General features: G+C 53.5%; 1 protein-coding gene across 1 annotated transcript in view; it reads right to left on the bottom strand.

The window, feature by feature from the left end:
* Positions 1-26378, bottom strand: part of IGDCC4 (immunoglobulin superfamily DCC subclass member 4) — a 39360-nt gene extending 12982 nt beyond the window's left edge. Inside the window, exons 1-10 of the mRNA XM_025296317.3 lie at positions 26236-26378; positions 15592-15942; positions 14818-14959; positions 8144-8280; positions 6765-6905; positions 3620-3775; positions 2502-2915; positions 1840-2004; positions 1165-1302; positions 226-396 (exon numbers count right to left, since the gene is read on the bottom strand). Of these exons, the coding sequence (XP_025152102.3) occupies positions 226-396; positions 1165-1302; positions 1840-2004; positions 2502-2915; positions 3620-3775; positions 6765-6905; positions 8144-8280; positions 14818-14959; positions 15592-15942; positions 26236-26305 (1885 nt within the window). The 5' untranslated portion in view covers positions 26306-26378. The remainder of the gene's footprint in view (positions 1-225; positions 397-1164; positions 1303-1839; positions 2005-2501; positions 2916-3619; positions 3776-6764; positions 6906-8143; positions 8281-14817; positions 14960-15591; positions 15943-26235) is intronic.
* Between the last annotated feature and the right edge of the window lie 1136 nt (positions 26379-27514).

The raw sequence follows: 27514 nt of genomic DNA, 5'->3' as shown, positions 1-27514 counted from the left end.
AAGTCTTAGAGTTGTGAATGGTCTGTCCAAGGTCACACAGCAGATGGAAGGGATACATGAGCCCAGGGGCGTCTGCAAACACCAGCCCTTCGTCTCTTCACCCATTGAGCAAGGGCAGCCATGGTAGATCTCTCATGGAGGGAGTGGTTCGGTCTGGGTTCTGAGGGCTCCCAAACGCCCACACAGTCACTCACATCACCCCACCTGTCCCCTCTGGCCCCGTACCATGGCTCTGGTTGTGCACACTGGGCGTCCTGTGCTGCATCCACTGGGAGGGGGCCCCATAGCCAGCCCCTGTGCCAGCTGAAATCCGCACTCGATACACCTTGTTGGGCTGAAGTGAGTTCAGCGTAAACTGCGTCTCATTCCCCGGCACCTCGGTGGAGAAAATCTGATCTGCTGGGACAGAAGACACTGGCTCTGGGTGGCCCCCTTAAGAACTCCTAAACCCCCTACACTGACTCTTCCACCTCAGGCCATGACCCCTCAGTGCCTGGATGGACTCCACGCTTCAGTGAATGTCCAGGCCTCTGACCCTGGCTGATGCCAGCCATGAGCCTGGGCTCACAGTGGGGAGAATCAGGGCACACGCTCCCCACTGCCCCAGGAGCCGGCCCACACACACCAGGGCATAGGCCCGAGGGGCTGACTGTGAAGCCACCAAGCACAGCCTCTTCCAGAGCCCTGTCGACCACCCACGCCCCCTTCCTCACCCTTCCCTGCCTCCTCGCCCTGGCCCCCTGGCCTCCAGCCAATCGCCTTCTCCTATGTCTTCATCAATTTCATTCCTCCTCCCCGAGATTCTTGACATCTGTCATAACACTCCACCCATGCCTCATTTCCCTCAATCCCACAAGCAAACCCTGTACCTCCCTACCCCTTCTGAGCTGGAAGGGACCCCAGGGATTACCTAGGTCACCTGCCTCACTTCACAGACAAGGAGCCTGAAGTAGGGACTGTCGGATTACACGCCGCAGCTGTACAGAAGGTGGGGCTAGCCCCCAGCCCTACCCCTGTCTCAAGCGAGCCCTCTAATTGAGCCTTCCCTTCCACTCCTGCCCTCCCAACCCCCAGCCCACCTTCCCCTTTTCTAGGTTCACCTTGCCCTACTCCACCAGCCGCTCTGACAGACCCCTCACCTCACTGATTCCTGTCCCCACTCACCTTCCTTTCCCAAACCGTACTCTATCTTGTACTTCACCACCTGCCCATTGCTCAGGCTGGGAGGCAGGGGCAGCCACGCCACCCTGATGTCCGAGGGGTTGGGGCTGGACAGGGAGAGCTGGGGCGCTGCACTGGGGACTGAGACAGAAGAACATCAACGTGAGCTCGGCTCCACCGACGTGGAAGGTGAGGCCCAGGAGCGGTCAGAGACTTGCCCAGGTCACACAGCAAGTCAGAAGAAGGCCCAGGACCAGGATCTGAGGGAGGAAAGGGAGCCTCTCAGGGGAGCCCCAAGCTGGAGAGGATGGGACAGCCTTCCCAGGACATTCCCCCAGCACAATCTTCTACATCCAGCGGACTGTCACTGGCTCCTGTCTGACTGGATGGTACCTGGGTGCAGCGGAGAAGGAGCCACCTGATTACAGGCAGTCATGAAACCTGGGCTCAAGTCCCAGCTACACTATTGACCTTGGGCAAGTCACTCACTTTCTGGGCCTCAGTTTCTCCAACTGCAAATTAGGGAGATGAACCCTTGCCCCCTCCTTTACAGGGCACAAACGATGGCACAAGGCAAGTAAAAGCATCTTGGCGTACAGGAGTTAAGAGAAACTAAGCTACCATCTCCAGGGAATTCCCTGGGGCCCAAGGTGCCCACGGCAGGTGCAGAGGCCCTACCATCATCCAGTGTGTGGACCAGAGCCGGGGAGGAGGTGCGGCTGGCCCCCAGCTGCGAGTAGGCCACCACGTAGAACTCGTAGTCTGTGTTGGGTTCCAGGTCGCGAACCTGTAGCTCAGTGGTGTCATTGTTCACCGCAAACTGGTATTCCACATTGTCCACGCCTGAGTGGGTTAGGGGACAAAGTGTCTGTCACAGGGCCACCGCCAGAGGCTTCCCTGCTCAAAGCTGTCTAGGGAATCCTTCATGTTGTCCAGTCCCTGGAATAGCCTCTTTCTAGCTAAATCATTCCAGATAATCTGAGTAGGAGACTATAAACTCCCCTGACATCTAGTCCCACTGTATTAGTTCCTCCCACTGGTTAGAAGTCTTTTCTAGCGTGTAACTGAAGTGACTCCTGCTGCAATTAACAAGCTGGCTCCAGGAATGCCAAGGCATTTTCCCTGGGAGCAGCATCCTCTCGCTGCTCTTTTAAACTGTGGCTGAAGGGGAAATGCTCTAACCCATATCTACACACAGGTCTCTCACCCCATCCCATCCTATCCCCAAAGGCAACCCTTCAATCATCCACCCTGTGCCGCGTCCCTCCCCACCCCCACCCCCCGTAGGCACCCCCTGCAGTAGGTCTTTGCTGGGGTGTCTTAGCGCCGGGCAGACGCACCCCGTGCCTTCTGGTAGTGGAGGGAGAAGCCAATGATCTGCTCGCTGTGGAGCTCGGGCCGCTCCCAGGCCACCAGCACGGCGGAGCTGCTCAGCGGCGTGGCGGTGACCCGCGTGGGGGCGCTGGGGAGCCCCTCGCGCACCACGACCGCCAGCGGCGCAGCGGCGCACGCCGTTCCCGCGCCGTTCTCGGCCACGCACTGGTAGTAGCCGGCGTCCTGCAGGCGGATCTGGGTGATGACCAGGCTGCCGCCGCCGCCCTGCACCTTGACGCGCCCGTTGGGCCTCAGCGGCGCCCCGTCGTGCAGCCAGCGCAGCCACGGCCGCGGCTCGCCGGACGCGCGGCACACGAAGCGCGCGGTGCTGGCCCGCGTCCGCGACAGCGCCTCCGGCGCCTGCGAGATGACTGGAGCGGCTGGGGGACCGGAGGGGAACGCTGACTGCGCGCTCCCGCCGCTAGAGGCCTGCCCCGGCCTCCAAATACCCAAGGGACTCCCGCAGCCCCTCACTCATTCTCACCTCTCCCCGATTCACCCGTCCCCCCAAAATACCCTCAGCAGCGCAGCTCTAGTTCTCTTCCTCCTTCTATCCCGGCCCTACACTAACCATTCTCTCCAGGCTTCCTCGGCCTCCCCAAATACCCTGGCTTCTCCAGGATCTAACCCTTCTCCCGCACTTATTCCGTCTCCCCTACCTCCCAGGACCCCACACCTATCAGATGTACCCCCCAATAACCTCATTCTCATCCTTCCCCACATTACCCGGGTCCCACCCAGACCACCTCTCCAATAACCCAAGCAATGCCCTTTATCACCCCTCTTCCTCTTCCTCAACTCCATCCTCCAATCTCCTCCCACACTTGTTTCCTCTAATTACTAGTCTGTCCCCTCCAAGGCATCCCACCCCCTTACGAAGGACTCCTCCCCAGGTGCTGGGGCCCCGCCCCCCTCAGCCTTATCTTCCCTTTTCGTTCTCCACGGTCGCCTCTGACACGCCCACCTGTCCGTTTTCCCACTTCCTATGCCTCCTGCGCTCAGCCCCGCTAATCCGCCCCAATGCAGTCTCCCCTACACCTGCTTCCCGGTCTTTTGACCCATCTCACCCTCCACCCCTCCTCACCCAGCACGCGGAGCTCGGCGGCTGCGGTGGCGAAGTCCCGCGTGCGGGGCTTGTTAGCTCTGCAGACGTAGACGCCAGAGTGGCGGGGCTGCGCGCTGGTGATGAGTAGGTTGGTGCGGCCCAGGACGATGACATCGGTGGAGATGGGCTTCCCGTCTGCGGGAAGAGGGAGAGTGCTGGAGCGGGGAGCTGACCGCTGCCCCTCCATCCACTCTCCGGACCTCGGACCTCGAGTGGGGGCGCCCTCTCCACCCGGGTTAAGAGAACGTAACAGTCTCTGGTTGGGATCTTAGTTCCTCCACTTGCTAGACCAATGATCCCCTCTGAGCCCTAGGGTCTCTCTCTCTAAAATGGGGAGATAGTCCCTCGCAGGAAGGGCTGTTCTGAGGGTGGAACCAATAAGGTCTGTGAGGCTGGCCCACACAATGCAGGCACATTAATAGGTGCTCTGAACACGACTCAGTTACAACTATTACCATTACTGTTAAATTCATTTCTCTCAAGGACGCACTCCTGCCATATGACCTCAGCCCAGGGCTATGATGAAGATATGGCTGGAAAGGTCTGCACCATAACCAGAGACCTGAATAGGTGAGACTTATTTTGATGTGAAGTGAGAATCATTTTGAAAGCCCTTGCCTTACAGTCAGGAGATGAAATGCAAACCGCCAAGAAACAAAAAAACTATTCTACTTCACAAAACCAAAGAAATGCACGTCAAAACACAGATGTTCATTTTCACCTATTAAAGTGGGAAAGTTTTTAAAGACAGTATGTTGCAATGCCTGAGCGAGGGTAAATGCAGATAGGGCTATACAGGGGCTCCAGCTTGACCGTGAAGCCAGGATTCCACTTGTGGGGACCCTGTGGTTGGGGAGCTGTTAACAATGCTGATCACCTCAGTGTTAACTGTAACAGTGGACAACTGGGAAAGACTTCAAAAATTAAATCATGGCTATACTCAAATGATGGACTATCAGTTATTAAAATTATTTTTTGAAAAAGCTTTAAAGATGGAGAGGGAATTTGCCTGGCAGTCCAGTAGTTAGGACTCTGAACTTCCACTGCAGGAGATACGGGTTCAATCCCTGGTCAGGGAACTAAGATCCCACAATTAGCATGGTATGGCCAAAAATAAATAAATAAAATAAAGATGGGGAGATGCTTATGATATACTGTTGAATAAAAACAAGACTTGGAACTGTAAATACAGCATGCTTTTATTTGGGGGGGAAATATACATGTGCATAGAAAAAAACTCTGGAAGAAAACACACTCATATGTTAGCAATTTAATCTCTGAGTGGTGGGATGTTTACTGTTTCTGGTTTTCCTTAGTTTTCTACAATGAATATGTACAACTTTTGCCATCAGAAGAAAACAAAACAAAACAAAAACGCCATGCCCCTCCCCTGACTTAGTGGAGTCGTTGTTGTGTTGTGTTACTCGCTCAGCCGTGTCTGACTCTTTGTGATCCCATGGACTGTAACCCACCAGGCTCCTCTGTCCATGGGATTCTCCAGGCACCAATACTGGAGTGGGATGCCATTTCCTTCTCCAGACTTAGTGGAGTAAATTCCTGGAAAAGGAACAGCACCCAGGGACAGGAGTGAAGCTAGTCTCTGTCTTCTAAGTTTGCTATTAGCAGAGTTTCAAGTGAGACCCCAGAACCACAATGTCTGGACCCTCTAGGACAGCAATTCTCAAATCCCCACTGTGCAAACAAATCACAGAATCGCAAGAGACCTGGTTAAGATGCAGAGGCATCAGGCACCCTAGATTCTGCATTTCTAACTTCGCCCAGGAGGTAGGTAAAGACCACACTTTCGGTAGAAGGACCTTAGGAACTTGTTAAACATTAAGAATCCGGGGTCATGATCTTTCAGGCGTGAAGGGAGGGAGTCTGCAGTTTGAAGAAGCTCCCTGGGTCATCCTGATGCCTGGTCAGGATTTGAGAAGCACTGATGATGGAACTGGGTGACATCACAGGCTTACCCCAATAATACTATGAGGGTCCTGCTGGCCTAAGATTCCCCCTAACTAGGCAGGTGTCACGAGTCCGGTGAGGTCAGGTAGGTCAGGGAGGCACAGATAACCAGCACTGTTCTTTTTCATCAGCTCGGTGGGGGTACGCAGTCATCTTGGGTTATTATTTTTCTTTAAATTCTATGTACTCATCATTATCTAGTCTTGAATGTGAGATACAAACTTACAAAAGGGAGTGTGGGGTCATGGACTGAACCAGGGAAGAGGCGTAAAGAGAGCTGGATTTAAGACTCACTTCTGCCATCAACTTGGGACAAGTCACTTCTTATTGACAAATGGAAACAAGTAATCCTTGCTTTTCTTCCACACAGAGCTGTAGGGGGTGGTGTACCAGAAAAGGAACAGGCTCTGAAGTTTGGGTCCTGGCTTTCCACCTGCCTTTCTGAGCTTTAGTTTCCTCATCTGCCTGCCAGGAATAACAGCCCTGGCCCTTAACCTCTTGGAACAGCTCTAGGAGGCTCCGGCAGGAAAGTGGGTTTCGTGCTCAGTAGGCTACAAGGTCACGTTGGCCCAGTGCTCTCATTACCCTACAGCATCTTCTGTAATGCAGCCCGCTTGGCACTCATCACTTGCTGCCTGATACCACCAAGTCTCTTCATGGATATATCTCCCTTACACAGACTGTGAGATCAGAGGGCAGAGGCCCCATCTCTTTCACCTGGGTCTTGCACTCACTGTGCCCAGCATGAAGCCGGGCACACAAAGGCAGCGGCAGACTGGGTGGACCAGGAGGGGCTGTGTAGTTAGACCAGCCGAGCGTCCAAGCGCTACCTGACTCACTGGCCCCACACTCACTGTTTTAAGGACTGGAAACATAGAAGGTGGAGCACAAAGCCCAGTGCCCACCCCCAAGAAAGGTCTCAAGAGTGATTTTGTGAGTGGCAGACTGAGTGGGCTTCATAAAAGAAACTTGCTAGACAGATTGATTCATTTGGTCCAGGTTCCTCTACCCACACTCCACCCTGGGACAGAAGTTAGTTCCTGCCACACCAAAGGTTGGTGACCATACTGTGGTCACGCTTATAGATCCCTGACTTGGGGGTGTGTGCAACGCCACCCCCTTCCTCTCCCATGCCCTCAAGTCCTCTCCCTCCACTTACCCTGTCGAACCCAGGACACAAAAGGGGTGGGGTCAGCCGAGGCCACACACTCCATCACCACACTCTGGCCAGACACCACGGTGGTGTTCTCCGGGGCTGCCACGATGACCACGTCCTGCCCCCCAGCGGATGCCAGGGACCCTGGAGAGAGGGAGCCTTACCATCAGGCGTCTTCACATTCAGCCCCTTACCTGATTCTCACAGTCACTTGGTGAGACAGGTGGGGCAGCCAGGGTTCCATCGGACAGATGGGAAAGCAGCTGCGTAGTTCAACAGAGCTGGGACTGGAACTCAGAGGTCTTTCTCTGGGAGCCAGAGAGGAATAACCGGGTCTCCGACACAGCGCACCCATTCTTTCTGCTGGATGGAACCCACCCTCAAGGCAGAGAACCAGCAGAGACAAGAGTAGACTTGCAGTCTGGACTTGAAGTCAACAGTTGGAGTTTCTAGTTCTGGCCAAGTCCCTTCCCTGGAGCGCCTCAGCTCCCATGTGGGGGAGGCAGGGGATGGGCTCGAGTTTCTGCCAGCTTGGTGGCGACCGGAGCACCCATTCCCTGCCAAGTTCTCAGCATGACCCTGGGTCCCTGGGTCAGCATGGTAAATACCCGGTTTGTCCAACAGGTGGAGGCAGAGACCCCGGGCACTGAACGGGCAGCAAACCAAACTCTGCTCATCAGCTAAGCCCCCGGAAGTAGGGTGGGAGTGAAAGTGGATGGGATGAGAGGGGGATGGGAAGAGATGAGTGGAGGGGTTGGGGTCGAGGGGAGCTGCCTTGGCAAAGGAAGGCAAGATAGAGGCCTTTGCAGGAGGCCTGAAGTGAGATCTATTGAACACCTGCCAGGCACCAGGCACTTCCCATTCCTATCTCCGCGATTCTCACCACCTCCCTGGGCTGGACATTTGATAAGGAACCCAGGGTCACACAGATGGTGAGTAGAGAAGTCAGGATTCAAACCAGGTCGTTCTGACCCCAAAGCCTGTGTCCTTTCTACCGCGTCACTCTGGGACGGGAGATTTTCAGAGAAATGGAAAGAACAGTCCCAGACCATTAGGAGCCAGATGCACAGCAAGCAGCAGGGGGCGGCTCCCCCAGGGCAGGGATGGGCACCTACCCTCTCCACAGACACCTCATCTCCCTGCACCTGTCCCCAGCCCTGGACACTCCATCCACCCTTGGAAACAGTCTCAGCAGGAAGGGAGCCCTGGACCAGAAAGAAGTCTTGGGTTCCTGCCCTGAGTGCTATCTCTGACTTGGGTGGCACTGCCTTCTTTGGGCTTCATGGCCTCATCTGTCACCTATTTGAAGGCAGGTCTTGGATGACTTGAGGTCCCTCCCAGCTCCGAGATGGCTGATTGCCCCACCCGGCCAGCCCCCTTACCTCTGTGGGCCACGCGGAGTAGGGCCTCCTGGCTGAAGCGCTGTTGTGCTGAGTTGGTGGCCACACAGCGGTAGGAGCCTGCATCGCCTTCCTGTACATCCAGGATCTGGAGGACCCCGTTGGGAAGGGTGATGAGCCTTGGGAAGGGACAGAGGGCACCTGTGAGGTGGAGAGGGGCTCTACAGGGAGGGTGGCGGTGCCCCAGCTGTCCTGAACCCACCACCCCTCCTTCCTGAAACACCTACTGTGGCTTACTAAGCTCACTCGTAATAAATGCAAATTAAAACTACAAGATACTGGAACTTCCCTGGTGGTCCAGAGGTTAAGAATCTGCCTTCCAATGCAGGGGACCTGGGTTCTATGCCTGGTCAGGGAACTAAGATCCCACGTGTCACGAGGTAACTAAGCCTGCGCTCTTCAACTACTGAGCCCACACTCTCGAGCCTGCGAGCCACAACTATGCTGCAACTAAGACCCGACACAGCCAAATAAGTATTTTATCAAACCTGCATGCACCTTTTAGACCCAGCAACATCACTTCAAGGACTTCATCCCAAGATATTCTCATACACATACACAAAATGTATGTTTAACAATATTCACTCCAACCCTGTCTGCCATAGCAAAAGACTGGCAACAATCCAAGCGTCCATCTGTAGGGTGGGAACTAGCTAAATTTGTTCGGGTACATTCATAGAATGGAATGCTAGGCAGCTGTTAAAAGGATGCAGCTCCTTGTGTGCTGATACAAGGCCATCTCCAAAATATGTATGGTACAGAACAGTGTGTGGAGGACATGCACACTTATACGCTTTTGCACGGAATGTTCCTGGTCATAGTGGTTGTCTTAGGAGGGGACCTGTGATCCAGGGAGCTCTCAGGAGCAGACTTATTTTCATTAAATAACCTTCTGTAAAATTTGAATTTGTTTACCTCCTGCCTGTATTACCTTCTCTCTCCTCTGATAAAAATCCCTTCTAGTCACATGATCTCAAGCTGAACCTTGAAACAAGCCTAAGAGATAGAGGGGATCATAGCCTTCATTTTATTGGTGACAAAACCAAGTCTTGGAGGGAGGAGGGTATTTTTCCAGGGTCCCACAGTTAAAGCAGAGTTAAGATTGGAACCCACATCTCCTGGTGCCAAATCCCACGTTCTTCCCACCTGCCTGTCTTAGCAGCCATTAGATGGCTAACAATGCCAGTGGGAAAGGATGTAGTCCCAGCAAGTGCCCCCGCCCGCCAGTCAACGTGTACATTACGGAGGAGGGGCAGGATGGATGAGGGTGGTGTTGTCTGCCCTTTTGGTGAGGGTTGGAAAGCAATTTGGGCTAGAAGAGCCCAGAGATCTTGCTTAGAGACAGTGCAATCCCAGGCAGAGAAGTGTCTAAGGGGGCCTGGGTGGTGGGAAGCAGGATGGGCCCTGGCCCCAGCAGGGAGGGAGTGGGTCTTCCTGAATTTTCTAGCTGTGCTCTCTGCAGGGTCAGCTTGAAAGTGAGACTTCTAGTTTCTCACTGTGGATGCAGGCTAGGCCAAGGTCAGGGAGGGAATGGGGCAGCTGTGTACGTGAAGCGAAGATCCCTTGGCTCGTGGGGAAAGCAAGGTATGAGAAAATCTAAACACAGGAGAAAAGCACTAGCTCAAGGGTGTTGGGAGGGAATTCTGGCCATAAGCCTAGAAATCTGCTGTGGCCCAAAGACTTAGAACAAAAACATAAACCTTCATCACTCCTTCCCTCACCCCACAGGCAAACTCAACTCTGCCCCGAGTCTTATCCTCAGCTCCAAGCTGCCTGCAGCAGTGCTGAGGCGAGCAGGGGGGAGGTGATGAGGAGGTGCAGGGCGTCTAGAGCTAAATCCTGGGCCAGGACCCAGCCTGCCGCCACGAATTTGATGGGAAAGACAAGGACCCATCTCAGAAACAAGGCCCCCACCCCCATCCTGGTCTCCTCCACCTTATATTCTCTAAGACCTTTCCTCCTTCCTCAGTCTCAAGATCTGCCCGCACTTCCTGACCCCAAAGGTTCCCGGTCTTTCCAGGGAAATGTTGCTCCAGGTATTCAAGAGTTTCCCTGGTGGCTCAGTGGTAAAGAATGCGCCCGCCAATGCAGAAGACACGGGTTTGGCCTCTGGGTTGGGAATATCCCCAGGAGGAGGAAATGGCAACCCAGTCCAGGATTCTTGCCTGGGAAACCCCATAGACAGAGGAGCCTGGGGGGCTACAGTCCGTGGGGTTGCAAAAAACACGACTTAGTGACTAAACAACAAAAACAACAATCCAAGAGCTAATACCTCCTCTGACAAGTAATACTGCCTAAATTATGTGTGTTGAATGAACGAACAAAGGAATGGATACCTTTCCTTGGGTGTGGTGCTGTTGCTGCGTTTGCTACAGCCAAAGAAGTGAGATGGTAGCACTTTTAATGTTCACTTAATATCTTTTCTGCTTTGTTAAAAATGTGGTTTCAAAAGCTCTGTCCTTGGAAGGATGTCCAAGACACATTGGTTAGTGGGGGGTAAAAAATCACAAAACAGTGTTTGCGAAGCAATGCTATTTTTGGAAAATAGATAAATGATATGCTAGGATGTGCCCAGAAAAAGTCAAGGGTGGTAAAGCTCACATCATTCGTGGAGGTTTTCTCAGCAAGGGGGATTACTGGTGGGGGTGCTCTTCTTTGTTCTGCTTTTAAATTTCTTAGTTACAGTGAACATTTATTAGTTTGGGAATATAAAACTTAAATTTAAATGGAAAAACGCATGTGCCCTTGTACACTTTGTTTTGTAACTTCTGGCTCTGGAATAAAAGCAGCTGTGGCAGAGTGAGGAGAATTGATTCCAATATATGTGATTTTTAGCAAGTGACATCCAATGTCCAGGCCTCAGGTTTCTCCTTTGAAAAACGGGCTTCATAATTCCTATGTATTTCACACCCCTGACCCTCTTAATGTATTATAAGCCCACATAAGATCATGGTAATAGCTATCTGTGGTCAGTTTGTAGGTGACCTTTTCTCCTTTAAGTTAGTATATTGTATAGTTTTAAAATGATTTCAAATAAAATAGCTACTTGTAGAATGAAAGCAACCTCTATCTAAAAGGAAGGAACCATTCTCTTCCCAAGCCTGAGCCTGCTTCCTGTACCTGCAAAAGGACACGTGAACCCTGGGGTTCAAGAGCAGAGAAGAAATGGCAGAGCTGCTCTGAATGTCCTGAGGGCCAAGGCGCCCCACCTTGGGGCGGATTCAGAGATCCACCCCAGGAAAAGGGACATGAGCTGAGGGTCACATGAGGCTGACACAAGATGGACCCTGGGAGATGGGCAGGGCAGAGGATTGGACCAGGGATCCTGCAGGAATTAAATCCATTCATTTTAAAGTGTGAGTACGGGAAGATCCTCTGGAGAAGGAAATGGCAACCCACTCCAGTATTCTTACCTGGTGAATCCTATGGACAGAGGAGCCTGGCAGGCTCCATGGGGTCCATGGGGTCGCAAGAGTCGGACACGACTGAAGCGACTTAGCACGCACACACAAAAGAGAGAGCTGATTTGAAGAAATGTATAAAGTGAGTGATTGTATAAATGCCTTAGGGGTGGCCAAGATTATGACAGGAGTTTGTGAATGCCTGTGATTTGGGAAACACTGCTCTTGGTGATTATTGGTTCCCATGGAAGAAAAATGATCCCCTCTCATTAGAAATTAGTGTAAGTATCAGGCAATTGCCTTAGGGTCTAGACTTTGCCGTCAGTGCCCAAAATATGCATACAGCCCCTGACAGCGTGTGCTTATTAACTGCACATGTGCACAGCCTGCACCTGGGCATATGGTCTGCTTCAAACCTCTGAGTCGAGTTTATGAATAGCATATTTGTACATGAACTCTATCCGGGCATGTGTAAAAATACATACCTTGGGCATAATCAAGTTGCTGTTTTAGGTATTTCTTTATCCCCCACCCCACACACAATGTGCTGGGACATATGAGCCTGACTTATTTATAGATGAGGATCAATTTTCAGAGGACTTGGGGGCAAACACTTTCAGAGTCCAGGAACTGGCAGCTCCAGCCTCCTGGGAGAGGCCTAACTAGATGCTGGGAGGTGTGGGAACTCCTCTATTTGTGGAGAAACACTGAGGAAGTAACTTCTCTCCTCTGAGCATAACTGGATCCATCTCTAAGCCCACCTACAACAGGAGCTTCTTCAGACCCTGCGGTTTCCCCACCCCAACCACCAAACCATACACCCCAGGGCTCCAACACCAGATACTCTTGGCAGCAGCTGTGTGACTTGAGGCAAGTGACTAGTGTCTCTGATCCTCAGTTCCCTCGTTTCACTGTTCAGAGAAAAGCATCTGCCACAGCCACACAGACAGACCTGGAAGGGGGTTCTGTATGCATGAAGTGAAAAAAAAAAAAGCAGGAATTGCAATCTAATCCTATTTTTGTTTTCTATAAAAAAGGCTGAATAGAAATACCCAGCATATATCATCCAAAATGTTTAATATTTATAAACATACAGGGGAAAAGTCCTGATGGTAGACATCAAAACTAACAGAGGCTTCCCATGGGTGGCAAGAAGATGAGTCATTTTTGTTTCTTCTTCTCTGTTTACACGAATTTGCAAAATGGATCTAATAGGAATATAAACAAAGTAAATAGAGGAAAATGTGAAAAATAAGAAACCCTTAGCTTGAAGGATGACGGGAGGGGTTAAGTGAGAACACACCGCTTGCATTAAGCAGAGCCTCTGGTGACTTTTAATGCGGGGAGAGTTTTCTGCTCTCTCCCACCTCTCGCTTGACCCTCACCCAGCAACTCCCTGGAAGCATCCACCCCCAGCAGTGAGGGGCGCCACACGAGGAGGCACAGAACTTAACATGCCGGTGCTGGGAAGCTGGGTTGGCAATCCCAAGGCCCCGCCCTAGAATGCTCATTCTGGGGATAGTAGAAGGGCATGGCAACCCACTCCTGTATTCTTGCCTAGAGAATCCCATGGACAGAGGAACCTGGCGGGCTACAGTCCATGGATTCTCAAAGAGTCGGACACAGCTGAGCGACACTATGGAGCAAATGAGTCTAAGAGGTGGTTAAACAAGTTGAACAGGTTCTCAGCACAGGGCTGCTCAGGGGACTTGTCAACTCCAAGAGGGAGATTTATAGGCACTTTCCTGGTCTTATTTGACCATGGAAAAAAATTTTTTTTTCCAAGAATCATCTTTAGGGACTAATATTCTAAAAAAAAAACTCACTTTGGAAACCACGATCTAGTCCAACCCATTGGCCACTGGGGCTCACTAATCACCAGAATCACAGGATCACTTACATCTTGGCTTCTCACCCTTCTTCCTCCCTTTCAACTGTTGCAGAGATGTGGCCTGTGGCTTTTCTATCTAGAAGTTTCTCTCACACTTTCACCCCTACTGAGACATGGGCAAAAGTCAGAGGAGCTGGGCCAACTCAATACTCTAAAGACAGGTTAGTTCCAGGGCAGAGAGATCTGGAAACCAGTATTTCTGAGCCTGAGGAATCTCACCTCAATTGGGAGAGGAGAGAGTGGGCTGGTAACTACAGCCAGAGAGATGCACGGAAAGGAGGGCAGGGCGACTGGGAAAGGCTTTTGGAGAAACCTTTTCAAAATGTAAGAATCCGCAGGGTGGGACTTCCCTGGTGGCACAGTGGTTAAGAATCTGCCTGCCAATGCAGGGGATACAGGTTTGATCCCTGGTCCAGGAAGATTCCACATGCCTCAGAGCAACTAAGCTCATGTGCTGCAGCTCCTGAGCCTGGAAGCCACAACCGCTGTAACCAGAGTGCTAAAGAGCCTGTGCTCTCAGCCACAAAAGAAGCCACCGAAATAAGAAACCCACGTGCTGCAACCAGACAGCAGTTGGCTCATCGCAAATAGAGAAAGCCCACGCGCAGCAACAAAACCCAGCGCACCAATTAAAAAAGAAGCTATGGGGTGGCGGCCAAGTCACGAGACCAATTCCAAGACCAGGGATGCAAACGAGCCTCATGCCTTCTGGACATGCTCTGTGTACGTTTGGGCTTTCCCAGGAAGCCACAGGAGCGATCAGGTCCTGGGTCTAGCCTCTGCTTCTCCTCTGCCCTAGAAACCATTCCCTGGGATTGCTCCATTGCCTTTACCGGGAGAAAGGAGGGTGAAACAGAAAAGCTCTCCACAACCCAGTTATCAGATGCTGCACCCCACTGGATGGAACTGAGGGAAGAAGAGAAGTTATGTATCTAGGGTAGAAATTTCAGAGGAACCTGCAAAGGGAAAGCCTCCCAGCAGCCTCCTGGCCTGAGCAAACTACAAACATCCAGCCAATGCCTCACTGTGTGGCCTTGGATAAAACACAGCTCCTCTCTGGCTCTTGGTCTCCTCCTCAATAAAACAAGTGGTTGGGCTACATATGCTCTGAAGTACTAGATCACTGCTCTTAACCCAAGCCCCATAGCTTGGTAGGTGGCTTTTCTCCTAGGGAGCAAAAACGTCTGGCCCAATTTCTCTTTGGGATGAGAAATGAGCTGAGCATCTGGTGGTGGTTGGCTCCTAAGTCAGTTTGGGCAAATGGAGCCACCTTGACTCTAAGGATCCCAGTTTCCAAGAACGTCCCAGAGCCCAACCTATCTGCCCTCTGGGAACCACTCCCCACTCCATTACAGGACACTCACCGAGGCTCCTCAGGCACTGTCACCTGGTCCTTCTCCCAAGTAATGACGGGTGTTGGCAGTCCTTCAATTTGGCACTGAAAGCGAGCGGTCCCGTTCTCCTCCACAGTCTGAGATTCTGGGTGCAGGGAGAAGCCTGCAAGGGCTGGGGATGAGGACAGTGAGAAAATACAGCGACAGGAGAGGGACACGAGAAAGGAGACCACAGTGAGCAAGGATGGTGAAACACACGTGCACACGGACACGGAGGGACACCAGGCGACAGAAACACGCACAGAGAAAATTCAGCCCGACGCAGACAGGCAGGCAGAGGGTAAGTGGTGATGACTGGTCAGATGAGTCCCCCTGCCTTACTCATGTCAGACTACAGTGTCTCCTCTGGCCTCAAAATTATGTCATGGTGATCTGTGCCTCCTAAGAGCCCCCCCAAGGGGTGGCTGGATGATGCAGCTCAGCTCCACACACTATGGGCATGGGGAGCACCGTTGTGCTCCTGACACTCAAGTCTCTCTGGTGGGCTACCTGGAGAAAAGCACAAGTCTAGACTCTCGAAGTCACAGGGAAGGAAAAAGAGGAGCAGCAGAAGAGTGGGGAAGATGTGAGACTATTGAACGGTGAGACAGATAATAGCAGGAAGGGACCCACTGAGCAGGACAGGAGGCAGGGAAAGGGCGGGTGGCTCAGGGACAAGCCTTTGTGCAAGTAACGAATGGCGGATCCCAGTTCCCACACCCCACGTCGTGTGGGTCTCAGCTCAGCCCCAGATGTAGCACTTACTGGCGAGCTTGACCACTGCAGCCTGGCTGGCCATCACCCCAAGGGGGCCATGGGCCAGGCAGGAATAGCTGCCTTCAATAACCTCTGAAGCCCCAGGGTCTGCCTCGTCAGCGCCATCTACTGTTGGCAGCTGGGACAGCCATAGGGAGCCATTGGGTAGCAGGCGAAGGTGCTTGTGCTCAGGGAGGGCGCCTCCATCCTTGCTCCACGTGACGCTGGTGGGGGGTCCGGTGGCAGCCACCCCCAGACTGCAGTCCAGCACCAGGGCTTGTTCTGGGCCCAGGATTACTTGCAGCGGCCCTGCTCCACAGCTCAGCGACACGGTCGTCTCCTGGAGCAATGGCTGCTCCCCTGCGTAGAGGAGGGACACCAGGGCCATCAGAGTGTGTCCTCCTACATCCCACAGCCTCCAGCTCCTGAGCCACTTGCACCAGGGTTGGGGACAAACCTCGGAGAAAGAGGGCTCATGAGGAAACCTGTGTCTGGATCCCAGCTCTGCCTCTGACTGTGATCTTGGGTCAACGGCTGCGCTTCGTGCCCATCGTGCCCACCCCTCAGCCCCACTCAACTTCCTCATCCACAAAATAACACAGTTTTTAGCAAAATGTGGAAGCAACTCAAATGCCCAATCACCTGTGCGTGCTAAGTCGCTTCAGTCGTGTTCAACTCAGTGTGACCCTATGGTCCACCAGGCTCCTCTGTCCATGGGGATTCTCCAGGCAAGATAACTGGGATGGGTTGCCATGCCCTCCTCTAGGGGGATCTTCCCAACCCAGGGATCAAACCTGAGTCTCATGCATCCTGCACTGGCAGGCAGATTCTTTACCTCTAGCACCACCTGGGAAACCCAATCATTTGATGAATGGATAAATATATTACTCAGCTATCAAAAGAAATGAAGTACTGACATTTGCCTCAGAGGGAATAAACCTTGAAAACTTTATGCAAAGGGAAAGAAGCCAGTTATGAAATGCCACATATTGTATAATGTGATCTCATTTCTATGAAATGTCCAGAATAGGCACATCCATAGAGACAAGACCATAAATTCATGGTTGCCAGGGACTGGGGAGAGGGAAGAATGAAGAGAGATGGCTAAGGGATCTAAGGTTTCTTTTTTGGGTGCTGAAAATGTTTCTAGAATTAGATAGTGGTGATGGTTGCACAACCTTGTGAATAAACTTAACCCACTGATTTGTAGCCTTTAAATGGTGACTTTTGTGGCCTGTGAATTGCCTCTCAATTTAAAAAGACATAGTCATTTGTTCTTCAAAAGGCTGCCGTGAGAGGTCAGTGAGATGCTGTGTGCTAAGGGAGAGCGGCACAGTGGCTGACCTGGCTCAGTAATGTCATTCCCTCTCCTGGAATCCTGCAGATCGTCTCAACCATGATTGTCCAACCCACTTCTGCTGCAGCGACTGCAAGAGTTAAGCTCTCCTCCCTGCAGCTGATTCCTCCAGAGCCGCACAATGAGCCAGCACAGAACCCAGGCCTCCAACCCTCTGCAGATGCCCCAGAAGAGCCCGCAGCTCCAACACCACCCTGGCCACAAAGGTGGACAGCAGAGGAAGGGAGCCGGAGGTGAAGCAGGAGGACAACAGAGGCAGGGAATGCCATCCCAGGGTCAAGGCAAAACACCCAAATGCCAATGTTTATCATTTTAAGCAACATCTCAGCCAGGCCAGTAACCATTATTCACAGGGAAATGGTGTGTTCTCCCCATTGTATCTCCCACAAGGTTGGCCTGCTGCCTCCTTGTCCCATAGATGCTCCAAGGCTGAAGGCTCCCTTCTATCCTCTGGCCTGACACCTTGCTTAAAGGCACCATGGTGTGTCTGAGAGTGAGTCAGGGACAGAGGGGAAGACAATGGCCCATACTCATTACCAGGCAGGCCAGGGCTGACAGCGTCCCGTCAGGGGCATGCGGAAAGCACAGCGGTGGGGGACTCAGGCGACCCTCAGTTCTAGACCTGGACCTGTCACAGTCTAGCTGTGTGGCCTTGGGACTTTCTTGCCCCCACCCCCACCCTGCTCTTGTTTACTCAAACATAGTAGGTGATGTCTGAGATTCTATGACGGCAGGATTGTTCAGTGAACTGGACACACCTATTCCTAAACTGATTTAGAGTATCATCTAAATACTGAGCTGTGCAGTGCTCAGTCACTTCAGTCGTGTTCGACTCTTTGCGACCCCATGGACTGTATAGCCCAGCAGGCTCCTCTGTCCATGGGATTTTTCAGACAATACTGGAGTGGGTTTTCAAGACGTCCTCCAGGGCATCTTCTCAACCCAGGGATCGAACCTGTGCCTTCTGCATCTCCTGCATTGTAGGCAGGTTCTTTACCCATTGAGCCATCTGGGAAGCCTGTATCATCTGCTACTGCTACTGCTAAGTCACTTCAGTCGTGTCCGACTCTGTGCGACCCCATAGACGGCAGCCCATATCATCTAGATATACACAAAAAACTATAGATACCTTCCACATCTAAACATGTGCACCCGAATCTCTGCTACACCTAGACACATATTTGCCAACACTTAAAGCCCTGAATAGGATCAAGACGGAGGGGAGAAGTCCTGACAGGTTGAGATACAGAGGCCAGGGCAGAAGCCAGGACACCGCTGTGGGAAGACAGACAGACAGAGGGGGTCTGAACGGGCCTCTCTGCCTTTCTTAAAGGCTCTGCAGGCACCTTCAACGACACAGCTGGTTTCAGCAGTACTAGAGGGTGCAGCCAGGAGAAGGCAGCACTTGCCCTCACCTGGCTTCCAGCCAAACTGGGGAAGGAAGCCACGAAGAGCACCTGATCCCAGGGCAGAAGATCAAGCTTCCAATCATGCTGTTCCACCTACCAGCTATGTGACAAGCCACTTCACCTCTCTGGGCCTCGGGTTCCACATCTGTAAAATGAAGGTGATACTATGGAGCCTGTGAGGATTCCACCAGATGATGGAGGGCAGGGCTCCAGTTCAAAGCCTAACAGGTATCAATCAAGGAATGGGAACTCATTCTTTAGAGGCACTTCATAAACTGGAGATCTCACTGGTGGCTCAGATGATAAAGAATCTGCCTGCAGTGCAGGAAACCCGGGTTTGATCCCTGGGTTGGGAAGATCCCCTGGAGAAGGGAATGGCAGCCCACTCCAGTATTCTTGCCTGGAGAATCCCAGGGACAGAGGAGCCTGGTGGGCTACAGTCCATGGGGTTGCAAAGAGTTGGACACGGCTGAAGACTAATACTTTGACTTCATAAACTTGAAGGGGATGTACAAATGCAAATCACTATTCTCAACATCCAGTCCCTTGTCTATCTGAGGCCCTAGATTCTGATGCAAACGCGGTGGGGGCAAGGCCAGCCTGGGCTGTCAGCCCAGCGGCTTCCAAATGCCCCATTCCAGCCGCCTCTGAGCAGTCGGTTTGAGTTTCAGGGAAGAAAAGCCCCACATGACTCGAATCCCTGAGCCCTCTGGCAGCCTCCCTACCCCGCAAAGCATGTCAGAGGCTTGGAAAATCCCCCGCCGTGGTGAACAAACAATGTGAACAGTTGGGGCCCCGAGCAGCTGCTGGGTCTGTCAGCAGCCTGGGCTCGGATGGGCAGGATGGCGGCCAGAGGGGCCGTGGCTGGCTGGGGAGCCCAGAGAAGGCTCCAATTCCTTCCTGAATATTCATGGATCAGCAGATGTCTGGCTGCCCCACCTCAGAGGAGCTCAGCGCCCAGCAAGACCAGGCGGCAGTGGAAACCAACAGGGATGTAGATGTGGGGAGAACTCGGGGTCCCGGGGGGTACAGGACTGTGCCAGGAGTCCAGGTCAGCTCACGTTAATGAAAATATGTGCAGAGCCTGAGACTGCTCATTTTATAGACAGGGAGGGGCCCAACTGAGGCCCAACAGGGGAGGGGCTCGCCTCTCTGGGAGATAGTCTGGGGAAATTGTCCTTCTTGGACATCCCAGGGGTGAACCCAGCATCAAGGAGAGAGCTGCTCCCAAATAAGAGGAGGTTCTCTCTGCCTCAGGGCCCAGCCCAACTTCTGTGCCCAGGACATGTGGATCCTTAGGGCACTCAGCTCAGCTGCCACATCCCTCCATGAAGTTACCCCTGTTCCCCGCCAAGGAAGGTTTTTCCTGGGTCTCACAGAATGCAGCCACTCAGAGGTCCCCTACCCATCCTTCCTCTTGCCTAAGACAGACCATGGGATGTGGTGGGACCAGCCTTGGCCTAGAGTCAGAGTCCTAGGCGCATCGTGTGTTGTATGACCTTGGTCCGTTTTCCTCCTTTCAGGTTCCATTTCCCTAGTTTTAAAATGAAGAGCTGCCACAGTTCTCGTTTTCACCAAAATTCTCCCAGCAGTAGAGGAAATCAGACCCAGGAGGCTTACTGACCACCTGAAATGCTTTTATTTTGAAACCTCTGGCCCATTTTGCATCCTATTCTGCTACACAGCAGTGTTAGCTTTCATGTAAATGTGGCTCCTACACCACCAAATCTTTTTGCATAAAGTGATGCTCCGGAGAGTGGGCAGTGTTTGCCCAGTGGTTTCATGGCCCCCCCTTTCCCACCACCCCCAGCCCCTCCCATGAGCACTTCTCAGCCCTCCCTCTCAGGCCAGGGCGGACAAAGCCGACACTTGCTGTGGCCAGCTTTCTGCTCGAGGGGTTCTCCCTCCCCCACAAGCCCTTCTCCTCACTCTTCCGGGTGGGGAGGGGGGGACCCTGCTGGGGATACAGAGCTTCTATGCTCAGGAGCCCCAGGACCATCTCTCAGTCTCCTTTTTCTGGCATTATTTTACCCACTTGCAGGATAAATTAGATTTTATGAGGCCAATTAGGACCCAGACAGAAAGGAGATTCGCTGCTGAGCCCTGGGGCCAACTCCGTGCTGTTCTGCAGGATTTGTGGGGGCCTGGCATAAGCCAGGGTTCCGTTCCTCAGTGAACTTTCAGAAAAGAGGATGGGGGAGTGGGGGGAAGAAGGGGGACAAAGCTGAGATGCTGCCTTTGTTAAGGCAAGAACTTGCCACAAACATCAATGCCTTGTCATTTTTGAATTTCAGGGCCCAACAGATTTATTACTTGTTTTCAGTCTACAAGGGCAATTCTCCATGACACCAACACCACTCTTTCCCAGGAGACACAAGTCAGTTTCTTCCAGAAACCTCCTTCCCCACTCCCTACCTTGGCCACCTCCCAGACCACACGCTAAGCCCCTCCCACAACAGCTAAGCCCCTCCCACAACAGCTGGGAAGAGAGCCTGGGAGGGTTGCCTGGGATGCGAGGAAGACAGCATTCCCTTCAGGTGTGATCCTGCGGAGTCAGGCTCGGCCCCAGCAGACTTGACAGCAAAGCCACGCTCAGCTTGACTGGCCTACCTCCTGCTTCCTGTCACGCGGAGCCCCCAGCAGACCAAACCACTTCCTGTTCTCGGAAAGCACTGCTGCTCCGTCTTCCCTCAGTAGCTGTGCCATCCCGGGGTCTGACTTCGACGCCGCTCCTTTTTCTGCCCCAGGTACCTGAGCCATTGCAGTTAGCACGGCAGATTTCTGACTTGCCTATCTCCCCAGCAAGGCAACAAGTTTGAGATTATCGTCCTGGTCAGCGTTGCCTAGGACCTAAAACACTGTCTGGCACACAGCAGGTGCTCAATAAATAGTCCTTGAACAGATGAGAGGACAGGCAGAGAGACTCGCAAGAGGACAAGACACAGAGCCCCTTGTGCTTTTCCAAACATCCATTTCCTTATCTGGAAAAATTATAGGAACTCCCTTCAGGGCTGGGGATGATGTGAATAATACACGTGGGAAAATGCCTAGCATAGCATGTGCCTCCTATGAGATATCCAGCAAAATGCTGAAAATGCACCAAGGCAGGGAATTCCCTGGCAGTCCAGTGGTTAGGACTCTGTGCGTTCACTGCCGTGGGCCAGAGTTTCACCCCTGATCAAGGAACTAAGGACTTAAGATCATGCAAGCTGTCCGGCACAGCCAAAAAAAAAAAAAAAAAAAAAAGCCCAGAGACAAAACAGCAAACTCACATTCAAAGAAATTCTGTACTTAAACATTACCAGGACCGGGGAGCTCATTACCTCACCTCTGCTGCTATATGGAAGGTCCGATTAAAAATACCTTCCTTGTGTGCTCACCTTTGTCTCTCTTATGCTCCATTCATTTGCCAGAGCTCCAAGCTATGTGCAAGGTAAGTGAGCCCCTTATGAAGCCATCTGGAAGTCTTGACTCTGCACCAGCTTGTGTGTTCAGGTTTGCACCTGAGAGATGGCTTCCTGAGCCTCTGCTTCCCAACCCCAGGGACCCCACAGCCCCTCAAATCCAGACAATGCCTCAGCAGTGAGGCAGTAGTAGCTGGCAGCCCAGCCAGCCCCAAGCACGAGGATTCCATTTCTTTGCATGTCAGGCCAGATCATCCTCTCTGGTTTTCTTCTCTCCCCACAGCTGCCATCCCCCGTCTCTGACCAGGCTGGGGCTGGGGTCCTCCCCCATCAGAGCCACTCTTTCTCTTCCTCCCCTGTGACCCGGGGAGCTGGGAGCCCCTAGGCCTGCTTGGAAATAACATCTGTTCTGCATCTGGAATTCTGTGTCAAGTCTGGTTCCTGTATCTCAGAAAGAGTGGAGGCAGAACAGGAGGCAGTGGGTGGGGAACAGTGGATTCCAGGGCCCAGGCCCAGACACATGAAGTGAGGGGGATAAGCCCCAAGTTGTTGGTAACTTCTCATGTGAGGGGGAGGGGTGAAGAGAGACTGAACTCGGGTTTAATGTGCACCAAATCCCGGGAAGGCATGGCTACTCCAATAGCCAGGAGATTGGTTACAGTCCCAGTTCAGTCTCCATCCATGTAACTCTGGGAAGTCACTCAGTTTTCTCATCTGCAAAATGAGTTCATGCTAAAAGTATTTCTAAGTTCTCCTTAGTGCTGACCTTTGAAGACTCATTGTGAGATTAATCAACTTGAAACTTATGATTAACTGAAGTGAAGTGAAGTCTGACTCTTTGCGACCCCATGGACTGTAGCCTACCAGGCTCCTCAGTCCACAGGATTTTCCAGGCAAGAGTACTGGAGTGGGTTGCCATTTCCTTCTCCAGGGGATCTTCCCAACCCAAGGATCGAACCCAGGTCTCCCACACTGCAGGCAGATGCTTTACTGTCTGAGCCACCAGGGAAGCCTGAGCCATGACTAACTGAGCCATGAAAAAACATACAAGATCAATGAAAGTTTAACTGGATTGTTTAGATTCACTATTAATAGAGATTATGTTTGGGACTTGCTGGCGGTCCAGTGGTTAAGATGTCCCATTCCAACGTCAGTGGTATGGGAGCTAAGATTCCACATGCCTCTTAGCCAAAAAGCCAAAACATAGAACAGAAACAATACTGTAAGAAACTCAATAAAGACACTTTTCAAAAATGGTCCACATCAAAATAAAAAAATCTTGAAAAAAAATAGAGATTGTGTTTGACCTAGTTCCTAACCCCCAAGATGAGGTCAGAAAGGGCCACCCCAACACTCCAACTGATGGAGGTTGGCCTCTGAGCCTCTGGGATGAGAAAGGGATGGGAGGTGGGAGTTTCCTGGTGAGAAGAAAGCAGCTCACCTATTCTTAGAGCCCTCCTCCTGCTGACCTCTTGCGTCACCACCCCCTAAATTCTGCTTGTGGTGAAAACAGAGCACTGGGCATCCCACCACCACTCCCAGGTAGGATCCCATTCACATCAACACTTCCCCAGTTCCCAACCCCTGACCAGAAGTGTGCTGGGGAGACAGGCAGTCAGTCTTGACTCCAACATGTCAAGGTGGCTGAAGTGTCTATTATTTTTCACTTCTCCCTCCCTCACTCTCTACAAACTCCCTGAAACGATCATGCTAATTCTACTCTAGAATCCAGCTACTTGGCCATTCCAATTGCCACTACTTTAGTTACCACCACCCTCTCTTCTGGATTACTACCACAGCCTCCCAAGAAGTAGCAGCTTCCTGCCTCCATCCCATGCAATCATTCTCTACCTAGGTTGGAGTGAGCTGATGCAAAACAGATCTCAAAACCCTCCAGGGTTTCCCTGGTGCTCCGGTGGTTAACAATCCTCCCCGAAATGCAGGGGACACCATTTCGATCCCTGATCCAGAAAGATCCCACATGCTGAGGGGGCAACTAAGCCCCTGGGCCACAACTAGTGAGTCTGCGCTCTGGAGCCAGTGAGCTGCAACTACTGAGCCCACGTGCCTAGAGCTTGTGCTCCACAAGAAGGGAGGCCCCGGCAGTGAGAAGCCCACACACAACTAGAGAGGAGCCCCCAATGTCCGGAACTAGAGACAGCCCACAAGCAGCAACGAAGACCCAGAGCACAGAAAAATAAGTAAATATTTTAGAAGAAAAACAAAAAACGAACAAACAAAAAAACCCCCAAGGACTCATTTGGGTTCTCAGGCCAGAAACCCTGGTGGGGCTTATAAGCCCCTTCATGAGTTGGATCCAGCTCCATTTTCAGCCTTCTCTTTTTGACACTCTGTGGCCCCTGGCCCATTCTTCCTTAACCTGCCCCACCCTCATGCCTTGCACTCTAAACTCCAGCCAGATTTAGTTTCATTCGATGGTCTAAAGAAAGTCACTTCTGAGCGTTTGCACGTGCAGTTCTCTCTGCAAAACTCTCCCCACCATCGCTCTCCTTCCGTGCTAACTGACCCTCTGCACAGAGCTCTAGTTTTCACTACTTCCTGAAGGAAGCCTTTGCTGACTACCTGTCAGTCTCCTCCTTATTTACTATATCCAGGCGCCGGTCACATGCTAGCCAAAACGAGTACTCAGTAAATATTTGTTGAATAAATGACCTCCATCCAGATGGGGCTGGCTAGTCAAACTCTAGCCTGGGGAATGTCCCCAGGACTGAGAAGATTTGCACACTCAAAGGATTTAGCACTGAGGACCGGCAGCGCAGTAGCTTCAGCCAAGCACACTGCTGCCAAGGGAGCCCCAGCTCGGCCTTGTGCACTCGGAGTCCGGAGAGGCCAGGTCTCCGAGGCAAACTGAGCCCCTGGCGGGAGGCCCCACCGCTACTCCATAATGCTCGATTGAGTGCAGTTCCCAGTCCTGACTCCGCTTGGCTGGATGATCCCGACCCCGGTCTGGATCTCTGAGAAGAGGGTGGGTACAACTCTTCGTTAATCCCTAGGCCTCCAGAAGCACAGACGCCTCTCTGGCACTTCCCCGCACCCCACCTGACAACCCCAGACCCCCCACTACCCTGGCCCAGAGGCCGGGACCCTGCCCCCAGGCGGCCTCCTGCCGGGTCCGCAGTCGGTTCTGAAAAGGGGCGTGTCTTTGTAGGGAGCTAGGGGGTCCGAGTAGTTCCTGATACTTTCCCACCCGCTGTTTGGGTTTCCTGGAGAAGGGCCGGGGCGGGCCAGGCGGAGGCTCCTTCCCCCCTCCGCCGTCCCTGCCTCCCTCCCACGTGGCCTGGCTGAGTCTCTCTGGAAAGCCGCAGCAGCTGGAGAGAAATCCCCCTCCCCACCCCCACCTCCAAGTCCCTCCCCGACTAGCCCCGGACACATCCTCAGCTCCCCGCTAGGCAGGGAAGGCAAGGACTAGGCGAACAAAGCGGGCAGCCCATCCCCCTCCCCAGCGCTCCCAACCACCTTCCCCCTGGGCCGCCCCCCAAACGCACACAGGGCCGAAAGGGAGCGGGCCGGGGTAGAAAAAGGCTCCCTTAAGCATAGACACTTGGGACTTCGTCACCCCATCCCCAGCCCTTTCTCCAGCTAGGACAACTCTGGAGAGTTACCTACCCCCAATGCGCACTGTGCTGGGGGGCTGGAGGAGGCCTTGCTGACCTCGTTAACCCTTTTCAGATGTGTCCCTCGGGGGTGGGGCAGAAGTGACACGCGTCCCAGCCCGACAGCGAGTATTGGACTCGTCCACGAAAGCAACTGGTTCCTGCCCCCTCCCCCAGCCCACTTCGGGCCTCGGGTTTGGGGGGGAGGCAACAGTCCCCCGCTCCCCCCCGCAACCAGCCTCAGGGACACACCCACTGGACAAAGTTGAGTATTTTATCACAACTATCCCCAGTCAAATCCGGAATCTCCTACTCCTGTCCCCCCACCAAGGGCAAGGACACTCCCCAAAAGCCAAGGCCAAATATTAGCTCAGTGCCATGAACACAATTACACACAATCTCAACACACACCCCTCTTCTTTCACACTCCCAACCCGGAGACGCGCGCGTACAAGGCAGTACCCGCCCCGCACAAACCACCGGCACCGCAGCCACTGCCCGCGATGCCACGCAGCGATCGGCCACGCACTGCGGACCTGTGCGCCAGGCAGAAGCCCCCTCCCCACCCTCTGCGCGCGCGCGCGCGCGCACACACACACACACACACACACACACTCGTACGCTCACTCCGGACTCCACAAACCAAGGACATACACACCCCCTACGGACAAGTACGCGCCGCGAACGCGACCCGCCGCGGCTCGCGGACCCCGGAGCGCAGGCATCACCGGCACAAGGGCGCGCAGCCGGCGCCCGAAGGTCCCCATTCGTTCGGGACTCGGGGCGCGGCGGCCCCACAGCCCCACGCAGCCCGGGGCGCACAGTCACCCCGCAGGCGCTCCCGCCGCTGCCTGGGTGCCCGCCCTTACCGCGCGCGGTCAGCAGGCAGAAGGTCAGCGCGATGAGCCCGCTGCCGCGGCCAGCGTCCCCCCGCGACATGGGGCCGGGCCCGGGCTGCCGCCGCCGCCGCCTCCCCGCGCCTCGGCCGCCGCCGCCGCCGCCGGGGGAGGGCGCGCCGGGCGTCAGTGGCCCGGGGAGGCGCGGCGCCGCGGGCGGGGGCGCGGCCTCGGGGGCCCGGGCCTGAGCGGGGGCCGGCGCGGGGGCCGGGGCTGCTGCCGCCTCGCCCGCCCCTCCATCGCCATCTTGGGCGAGCCGCCCAGGCGGGGGCGCCAGGCGAGCGCGGCCGGTCGAGCCCCGCCAGGGACCCTGGCCCCGTGCTGTGACCTGCGCCTCGCGGGTGCTCCGCCCTGCTGGGGTCTGCGCGCGTGTGCCTCGCCGGCTCCGGGTCGCCATGGGCCCCCCCATTTGGGCAGTTGGTTTCTGGGTCTGTTTGTCTCTTCGTCTCTGTCTCGGGATCTCTTTCTGCCCCGATGTCTCTCTTTCTTTTCTCTGCAGCTGCCTCAGGGTCTCCAACGTCTGGGTTCCAGGCTCAGTGGAGGCAGATTCAAGGCCTTGGTTTCTGTCCTGATAACCCCATCTTGCCATTTGAGCCAGTCCATTCCAGCCCAGGTCCTGGCCTGAATCCTCCTTAGTTTCTCCACCGACAGACCCTCTGGGGACACGACGGTTCCCTCCTCATCTCCATTTCCACTGCCGTAACAAACTGATGACTTCTGTTGACCTTTTGGTCTTGGAATAACCAGCCCCAGCAGGGCATTTACGCTACTCCAAGCATTGCCACAGGCTTCCCAGGTGGCTCAGTGGGTGAAGAATCCTCCTGCAGTGCAAGAGATGCCGGTTCAATCCCTGGGTCAAGAAGATCCCCTGGAGGAGGGCATGGCAACCCACTCCAGTTTTCTTGCCTGGAGAATCCCATGGACAAAGGAGCCTGGTGGGCTACAGTCCATAGGATCACTAAGAGTTCGACAAGACTTAGTACCCATGAACATGCAAGCCCTGCCATACTTGCACCTCTCTGCAGCCCTGGGAGAGACAAGGAAGGTTTGATTGCTCTCATCTTACATGTAGGGAAACTGAGGCTGGAGGAGGCAAAGTGACTTGCCTAAGGAAACGAGGCCAGGGAGTAGCAGATACAAGACCTGAACTCTGGTTTTCTGACTCCAGGAGGTCATTTCCCACTCACAATTTCAACTGTGCGTTCTGTGTCCTAGCTAGACTGGTTGTCTTAGAATCCCAGTCACTTCTTTC

Source organism: Bubalus bubalis, chromosome 11 (genome assembly GCF_019923935.1).
Source record: "Bubalus bubalis isolate 160015118507 breed Murrah chromosome 11, NDDB_SH_1, whole genome shotgun sequence".
NCBI lineage: Eukaryota > Metazoa > Chordata > Mammalia > Artiodactyla > Bovidae > Bubalus > Bubalus bubalis.
The sequence above is the reverse complement of the archived record's forward strand: the minus strand, read 5'-3'. Positions and strand labels throughout refer to the sequence as shown.